Genomic DNA, 9,137 nt, shown 5'->3' with positions numbered 1-9,137 from the left:
TGCTCGAATGAAACGAAAGGGACACGCTCGGGGAATAAGGTACGCGTTACATGGCTGCGTATGCATCGCTCGTAAAACAGAAAACGAGGCGAGGCATAAAACCTCGGTATTAAATATGTACAGTGGGTAGAAGATGCGTTATGCGTTACATATATGTTTGTACGTACGTACGTGTAACAGATATATGTGTATATATGTAATAATAACGACCTGAACAAGAGACGATGTCGTTTTTGACATTATTATTTTCGTATTATTCTTACATGGACACGATGCACTTCGTACGACCCTAAGCGTCAATTTTACTCTCTTTGATACTTACGTTTCTGGTCTCGGTTTTTTTTTTTTTTTTTTTTTTTTTTTTTATTTACCACGTAAAACAGAGACCTGCAGCGGAGAGTAATGACGAACAAGTCTAACGAAGATGGAAATCAAAGGGAATTAATGCCGCTTACACCGGGTCACGGGGCCTCTGTTCTGATTAATTTTAACTAACGATCGTTTCACGCAAGATAAACGGACAAGCTTACGGACAGAGAAATGCCTCGTCGCGAAGCTCGAGTGCGGCATAAATCAGAGCCCAGCGAAGCAACAGATACCGGAGGCTGGATGCCGCCGGTCCGACCGCCACGTTCAAATCTCTACAATCTAGTCTCGAAAGGTAGCAGAGCTCGGTCCGGTAGCGTGAAAACTGATGGACGGAGATTTTATCCGGGCTGATAGACCTCGCGATATCTTCTTGTACAAGCTACTTCTGCTTCTGCTTTTTTCTCCACTCCAAGACACGAGACGCTCTACGGTTATTCGGCTCCGAAGCAACATGGCGTCGCGCCGGACGATCAGCTGATCGTTTAAACCTCGGTTTTAGCTGAATAGAGCGAAAACGAAGCGGGGAAAAATTTTGTGCAAGTGGTTAGATCTTTGTTTCGATACTTTGAGTCGACGGAGAGTTAAATATACGACGAACAACAATATCGATAATCAAATACGAGACGGGTCGCAGTGTATAAGTGAATTTTATAACGTCAGATTACATAACTCGATATTCTGTAACCAAATCGATAAGAATCGTCACTTTGTCACAGTATCAGCATCAATTGCGTCGAAGGGAGGAAAGAATTTGGTGTAAAGAAAATCGGTGAGCTTAATCCCTTCACGCCGATTCTGCAGGGTGACGAATACTCACCGGTTCTTTGGTATTAGCCAATTACTTCCGCACGGAATGTAAGCAAAAAGGGAGGGAGATGGGGAGGATTGGTGGTGCGGAAAGAGGACGGGAAGAAGTCGGCTTTTATTTTCTCAAACAGAGCCAATTTGCTCGAGGGACGTCCGTCGGTCGGTCGGGGGTTGTTGCCGCTTGTCATCCCCGCGTTGCAGCTAGTTTGGGAAGTGGGTACAAATTAGATTATGCGTGCGGTGTCGCCGCGGGGCGCGTTTTCGTCGCGCCCCGCCTCGCCGATTCTCAACCCTCCGGATTCTTCTTCGGGGCAAAGTTAGCGAAGCTACCCCCTGGGAAGGTGTTTCAATATTTACTCTAGAACTACCCGCCGTTCGCCAACGCCTATAAACTCTGACCATCTCGCTGCATCTGGTTCATAATCATTGGTTGTTACGTATTCTTTCCGTTCTCGATTCTACGAGTATTGAAAAATGCGAGAACGGTTCGCATAAGCTCTCAACCCTTCGATTCACGCTGGAACGTTCAAACGTCCCACCTTTTTTTTTGCAGATTTTTAATTGTCGAACTACTTTTTTGGTAACAACTGCCGAGTCTTTTGGCTCCACGTGGTCCTTGAAACATTGCTCAGTCTAGAAACGGTGCGGAAATTTATTTATTTACTTATTGCAAAAATAGCACATGCAAACAAATAGTCGAAATTCCTACTTTTCTACCAAGGAAAAGCATTTTCTGCTTATCTACCATGAAAAGCGGAGTGCCAACTTTTACAAAAACTTAATACATACAAAAAAAATTATACAAATCTAAAAAAAAAAAATATTTATACTTGTTTTTGTTCCGTCGTTTTGAATTTTTCAATTTCGAATTGAAATTTGTAATCAGTGAGGCCAAAATCTCGTGTATGCAAAATTTCAAGAGAATCGCATGTAAGGTGAAAATGCATGCATGAAAATGTTAAGCAAACATTTGTACTGATTTTGGCCGCTTCGTGGCGGTAAAAATCCATCACAATTTGCTACGATTTCGATTATTAATATTGTTAAAAATTTCTAATACTTTCACCGTAAAATTTCCCACTTTCCAGCGCTAAACACTTAATTTCCTTGATTTAATTCGAGTCCAGAGTGAAGTTATTGTAAATTTTTATAAGCCTGAGTAAAACTTGCACGAGTTTATGTAAAATTCGTATCTGAAATTACAGGAAAATTTTCTAAAGTGTAAACGCGAAGATTTAGCTCAATCCTAATCCAAAACCAGAGCCCAAATCTAATCCTATTGAACGAGTAGACGAGCCTAGATTTTTGGCTTGAAACAAGCGCGTGCATATTTATGAGGAATTTTCCCGATCTTTGTCGGGGAGCTTTGACCTTGTCCTTTCTTCCAGCTTTGTCGGCTGCACCTCAAGATCTCTAATCTCTGCGATAAATTTTGTTCGAAGCGAAGGTAGCGAAGATCGAAAGAAAAGGTTCAAGAGTTTCTGCAGAGCGATTGAATCGGCATTTTTTTCCGTCTCTTGTGCCGCAAGCTGACGTCGAACAGAAGCCGGGTCGGTTTAATATTCCGAGGGTCGTCCGAGGGTGGAAGCGAGAGGCAAAAGGCCCGAGAACCCGGGACCGTGACTCACTTGGGACACGTTTAAGATCATTAGCTAGATCCGACGTACGTGACCAAGTCTTTCTCTCTCTCTCTCTCTCTTTCTCTTTATCTTTCTCTTGCTCTCAGACGTCTTCCGCACCGCGGTACCAATTCCGCGAACAATTTCAATCTAATTTCAGACGCCTCGCTTTCGTCCCAGACTTCTCTCTCATCCTCAATTGCGCCTTCCATCCGGTCCGATTTACTCGACGTTTTTCTATTTTCACCAAATTCTATCGTTTTCTTTCTTTTTTTTTTTTTTTTTTATACGTTTTTTCTTTGCAATACTTCCAATAGTTGCGAATATTTCCTTAATCAACCAATTTCAACGCTCTTGTTTTCGCTTTTTGGATAATGAAGAACGAGAGAATCCACAGCCACGTTTTTTGGGCTCACTTCAGAGATGGAGTGATTCATCCCTCCCTCTATAATTTAATAATTTATAAAATTGTGCAGAGCATGGTTACGACGAATGGTTATGTATAAGTGTGTGATAATTTTCAGCTTTTTTCTACTCGAGTATCCGTAGCGCTTATAATACTCAATATTTTACTACATCTATCTCTACTTTTGATCGGTATTATTTTCTTCTTGTTCATTCTTCGCTTGCTATCTTATTTTCATTTAGCTATTCCTAAATTTATTTTCGTCTAGTTAATTTGTTTCAGCTTTTGTTTTTCATGTAATATTATTACAATTAATTAGTCTTAGGTTATCATTGGTCTTTTGTAACTTATGCTCGTGGTCCTTGGAGAGTTACGCTCCAGGATCAAATAAAAATACTTTCTCTCTCTCTCTCTCTTTCTCTCTTTCGCATCCCGATTACTCCCCCTCTCGTTATACCGTCGCAGTACAAGTACAACAACTCACTAAACGGTAGTGAGACACGCTCCGGAGACAGCGAAATATCAAAATAGCAGTTATGTATTCGTTGAGTAGTGACTTCCTGAAGCAATTAGAGTATAAGGTGTGGGCGTATAACGGCGGTACAAGCGTTGCTCGCCGCTGCACCGAAGCTGTTTAAAAATAATCCCCCCCCCCCCAAAAAAAAAAAAAAAAAATGCGGAGGTAACGAAAAAAAAGACAAAAAAGAAACAACGTACTCGTCATCTGCACTCCCGGCAAAACTCTCTCGACTCGCCCGGTTAGAAAATGAGTCCTCGACTAACGACCCGTTCAACTTTGCTTCCACGCTTCGGAATCCCCAAGGGACTCATCTATTCGGGACTGCAGATGTCCTGGTCTTAAATTAATAAGCTGTAAAACCGTTTGTAAAAAAAAAAAATACAAAGAAAAAACAAAGAAAAGATGACGAATTCTGGCGAACAGGACGATCGATACCATGCGTATCCGTCTTAACCTGACGACGAGTTACGGGGGATGGATTTTCGGACGTCCTGGACGAAGTCGTGGTCCCACTGATAATCAGCGTCATTTTGGATGTGAAAGAGCAACATTTCGGAGGGTGCGAATGCCTAATATACTTCACCGGTAATCGGCAAGAGTGATGGATGAGCCGCGTCACGGAACGATGGAACAAGTGGATGGCACGTCGATATAAGCGTACCTTGTATGTTGTCTGTTTGCTCTTGGCACTTCGGGAGAGAAAGAAGGAGAGGAACACGGTGGAAAACTGCTGCGTTAGGTCCCACGTCTTGTCCTATTCGTGGAGGGTAAACAGTGATCGTGAATCGGACGTTGCGGATGTTGAGTGTTTTCTCACAGACTGAGAAAAATTGAGTGAAACAGGTATAGTTAAAAAAAAAAAACTGTTTGAATATTGTTGGAATTGCGAAAAACGAGGTACGCCTAAACATTTTGCGCTATCGTCGATCCTTTTTTGGTTATTCCAACGCAAAATCAGTTTCTGAGGTTTACTCTACTTTCTTTAGTTAAACAAGGCTTTAACGTCAATTTATTCTTGCACGAGCATTAAGTTTTCGCAACAGTTGCATGAAAATATAGCAAGAATGATCGTAGCTAAAAAACTAATTTTCATATTCTACCTGGAACTATATTTTTCGAATTCCGGTAAAAAATGAAAGTATAGTTAAGGACTGAGCGGAAACCGGAAGTAAAAATTTCTCTCAGTGCATCATCGTCATTATCCTGCGTTTAGTAAATTCTCGCAATACGTACCTGATGATGATATTCGAAGTTTTCGAAGCTTCCAGTTTCTCTTGTAGGTACTTTTCATTCGATTTCGTTCGATGATGCGAAAATTTTCAGTCATTTTATACATAGCGTTGCTTTGCAACTTATTGAAACATTTTTTTTTTTTCTTCTTTTTCTGCCGTACGATTGGAGATTGAATAATTTTGCAAGAAATTTTTTCTTCATTCGGAGAAAGATATTTTTTACCCAATCACGATTAACTTTTTCTCGGGAAAAAATTATAAACCGATTTTTCTACGTGATATTTTTTTTATGATCAATTGTTAACGTGCGGACCGATGCGTGAAAAACTTGCTGATAATTCACCGTAGCAGTTTATTGTTCGTATAATTATTCGACCGTGTATCATCAGACAATTAGTATAATTATAGTAATAATAATTTGATGTGTGTACAGTACTGATAATTATTACATTTTCATTCTTATTTTCGCTTCCTTTCCTCAGTTTTCAATATATACTTATATATAATATAACATTTTCTATTTCCGATAGCATACAAAAGGATATACAGGCACACAAATATCAAATATGCATCCTGAAATTCGTTTAATATATATAATTACACTCAATTAAATTTATATTTATATGTATACCACTCGTTACGCGTATTATATAATACAATTATTTACAAGATTAAAGAAATAATCGTTTTCTTGGGCGTCGTGTATTTTTATATTATTACGTAATACGATTATTGATAAGATTTTCTTGTTTTTTTTCCCCCCCTCTTTTCTCTACTCTCGCAGCACGCATCAGCTATGATAATTATTATTCGCATTCAAATTATACATTATTATTTACATTTTCGAAATAATACGTCGTGAAATCATACAGTATTGCATGATATATAATTTGTAACACGCGTGTTACATCTGCATGCGTTGTAATACATCAATTACAAGATGCTTTTTAATCAGGCTGTTGATGCAAATCACTTTGCAATTTTTGCAAAAAAAAAAAAAAAAAGGAATAGATGAATTTTCAGTATCCATATTCAATCTATACATATGATCATTATTATTATCTCTTATCGTTATCATTATGTCATTATCATTATTATTACCATTAGCGTTATCACTATTAATATTATTATTATGATAATTGTTGTTGTTATTATTATTATTATTTTTATTATCATTTATGTTGTTAACCAGCATGATAATTTCACCCGAACTGCGAGATCGTTTCAAGGCGATACGATTGCATACGAAATATCCTCATTCTGGCGTGATCACTGCAGTTGCGATGTAATACTACTTCTTATTGACACGAGCATTATTAATATTATTATTATTGTTATTATTACTATTATTATTATTATTATTATTGTTGTTATTAATGTTATTATTGTTATCATCACTATTCGCGTATATAATTAATAATTACATCGTTTCGTGTACGATATAAATCGCAAATTCGTCGCTTTGCGCGTATTATTACCGATTAATTAGTGTGCACAGGATAAATTGACAAGTATCATTACCGCGCTATAATATTCAAATGCAATATTGATAATTAAAAGGATTACGGATGTACGTAAAATATTCACACGTATATATATATACAAATATCTAGTGAAAGAATAGAAAGAGATTATTGCGACAAAATCATCATCATCATCATCATCGTTATCACTATTATTATTTGCTTGATACATGTCGTATGTATACGTGCGTAGATATCCAGGTATGCGCGATGCAGTCGGCGCGACGAGTCCTCACAATCAGTCAGTTCGCAATTTGCATACGTAGCTTTATGTTGCTGAGGCTTGACTTAACGCCTGGGGCGAACGAACGTCGACTGATAAGCTTCAATTATCGTAATGATACGTGTATCGCGGTATTCTCGTCTCGTACCGTCTCGTCTCTGCGACGTTTATGCGGTATCGGAATATTTTCGTGAAAATATCGTGCAGGGCGCTCTCGTTTCATCGATATATACATATGCATAAATATTTACACAAAAGCGTATTTAAAAGCCGCGTCAGATTATCCCACGCACGCGTCGCGTGTATCGTATTTATATTTCAATAATAATTGAGAAACGCAGAAAATTTATTCTCAGGTGAACCGATAATTGGCGTATACATGTATATATATGTATATGTGTATTTAATTTTCAATTTTCCATTTTTCATTTGGGGAATTATCTTTTTCTATCTTATCTCGGAGTGTCTTCTTTTTTTATCCCGTCACTTTTCTTTTATTATACAATATCCTGTAATCGTTGTAAAAATTATTCAAACCGTTCTCAATAATTGTAAGTTCTTAGATCACGCGTTCGATAATACATATTTTTATAGCTCGAATTTTTGTCACCGTTACATACGCGTTTATATGTTATCACAATGTGGTCGGGTTATAATACAATATAACATGTACACGTAGACATTATATTACACGTACAAATTGTTATTGGTTTTTTTTTTGTTTTTTGTTTTTTTGTTTTTTATTTTTTTTTATCATATTTTTTGTCTCAAATATTTTTTTTTTTTTTCTCTTCGTTTCTTTCTCATTTTTATTAATCGTATATCATAATGTTTATTCGTTATTGTTGTCTCATCCCTGTATTGTCGATCCTTATACATTGGATTTTGGATTTTACTTCGTTGCTTCAAGGCGATCTCGGTTAAATTTACGCGGAGCGTAGTTTTATAATATTCAATGGAAATTGGTCAAAATCATCGATTATTTTTATTTATTTTTTTTACTACTGTGTTATTTTGATTATTTTATGAATTTTGTCCTCTACCACGATTCTTTCTTCCATATATATATATATACACATACATGATTTTTATATATATATATATATTTATAGCTCTAAAATCTTACACAGTAATTCATATATCGCTTGCTAGCTTAATTGATGGGGTGGGGGGGCATGAATAAAAAATAGTCGAAGATCTAGAAAAGAGATTGTAGTGAAAAATAAAGGCTAAATGCAGACGCGATAGCGCATGCCGGAATAAATATAACACATTTATTCGTCGATACATAACTTTTACTATTCTTATACGATAATGTTAATCTTACTATTATTAATTTCTCCGCGCCTCTCTTATACATATAAATACCTATATTACAGGTATAATATGAAAACGTTATAGCGAAGAGGAAAGAAAATTCGAACAGAAAAATCACGCGTAATTATATCTCATAATACGCTTGCTAATTATTATATGATACGACGTCAGTCTTTGTTGAATGATTCTCGCCACATCGATAATAATTTCGCTATCATAAAGGAGGAAAACAACGACGAAGAGGGTTTTCGAAGTAACACCGTACATGCCTTACCTTTCCTCGGAAGTCACAATTTGGTGGTTGAGAAAGGGGGAGAGGAAAGGAGAAGGATAAGCGGCACTCGGTCAGTCACGTCCGAATCCTCGTCCAGATCCTTCTTCGTCCTTCGGGACCGTCCGTAGACGATCCGGATCTCAGGGTTAAAATTTTTCCTCTACGCGTACCGATGTAGCGAGTGTTCTCTGCGTTTGCTTCCCCGTCTTTCGCGCTCCGAAATCGGTTCCGGACTCGGGGGACTCGAGTACGTGAGATTGTTCGAGCCTCGCGGTGGTGGCGCTGACATCGGCGGCGGCGGCGGCGGGAAGAAGCTCTGTAAGCATGCCTGCCGAACGCGCATGCGTCGCGTTAGAGAGCGCGAAACGTTCCACTGATAAGGAAGGTATCCCAGGTCGGTATCTCCGATTTCATTTGTTTTCTACTATGTTATAGTAGACTAAAAACTAAGCGACACGAATTTTCTTTAATATGCCATTAAACACTTTGAAGGGTTGAAACCACCCTACAAAGTAAGGCATGTCAAGTGGGCGATTTGGCAGTTTCACCAACAAGAAAATAATATTTTTTAACCGGTTCAACTGGAAAAGTTTTCTCATAACAATTAACAAAAAAAAAAACCGACAAGTCACCCCTTGACATGTCTTACTATCGAGGGTGGTTTCACCCCTTTAATGTGTCAATGGCAGGTTAAAAAAATACGTGTCGCTTAGTCTTCGGTCTACTGTAACATATTACAAAAGAAATGAAATCTGAGATATCGACCTTGGATACCTTCCTTGTGAGCCTCAGGAGCGGGCTGAAAGGCCTCTAAGGGTGACTGACCCTGACCCACTTCTATGCATTT

The 9,137-nt window shown here is 38.0% G+C and overlaps 1 protein-coding gene across 2 annotated transcripts in view; it reads right to left on the bottom strand.

Moving 5' to 3' along the window:
• Positions 1-5,253: 5,253 nt before the first annotated feature.
• LOC124175109 (discoidin domain-containing receptor 2-like) overlaps positions 5,254-9,137 on the bottom strand; it is a 59,037-nt gene continuing 55,153 nt past the window's right edge. For both annotated transcript variants that reach the window (XM_046555009.1, XM_046555010.1), the window contains exon 9: positions 5,254-8,618. In XM_046555009.1, the coding sequence (XP_046410965.1) occupies positions 8,451-8,618 (168 nt within the window). In that variant the 3' untranslated portion in view covers positions 5,254-8,450. The remainder of the gene's footprint in view (positions 8,619-9,137) is intronic.

Source organism: Neodiprion fabricii, chromosome 2 (genome assembly GCF_021155785.1).
Source record: "Neodiprion fabricii isolate iyNeoFabr1 chromosome 2, iyNeoFabr1.1, whole genome shotgun sequence".
NCBI classification, from domain to species: Eukaryota; Metazoa; Arthropoda; class Insecta; order Hymenoptera; family Diprionidae; genus Neodiprion; species Neodiprion fabricii.
This window is presented reverse-complemented; position numbering and strand designations above follow the sequence as displayed.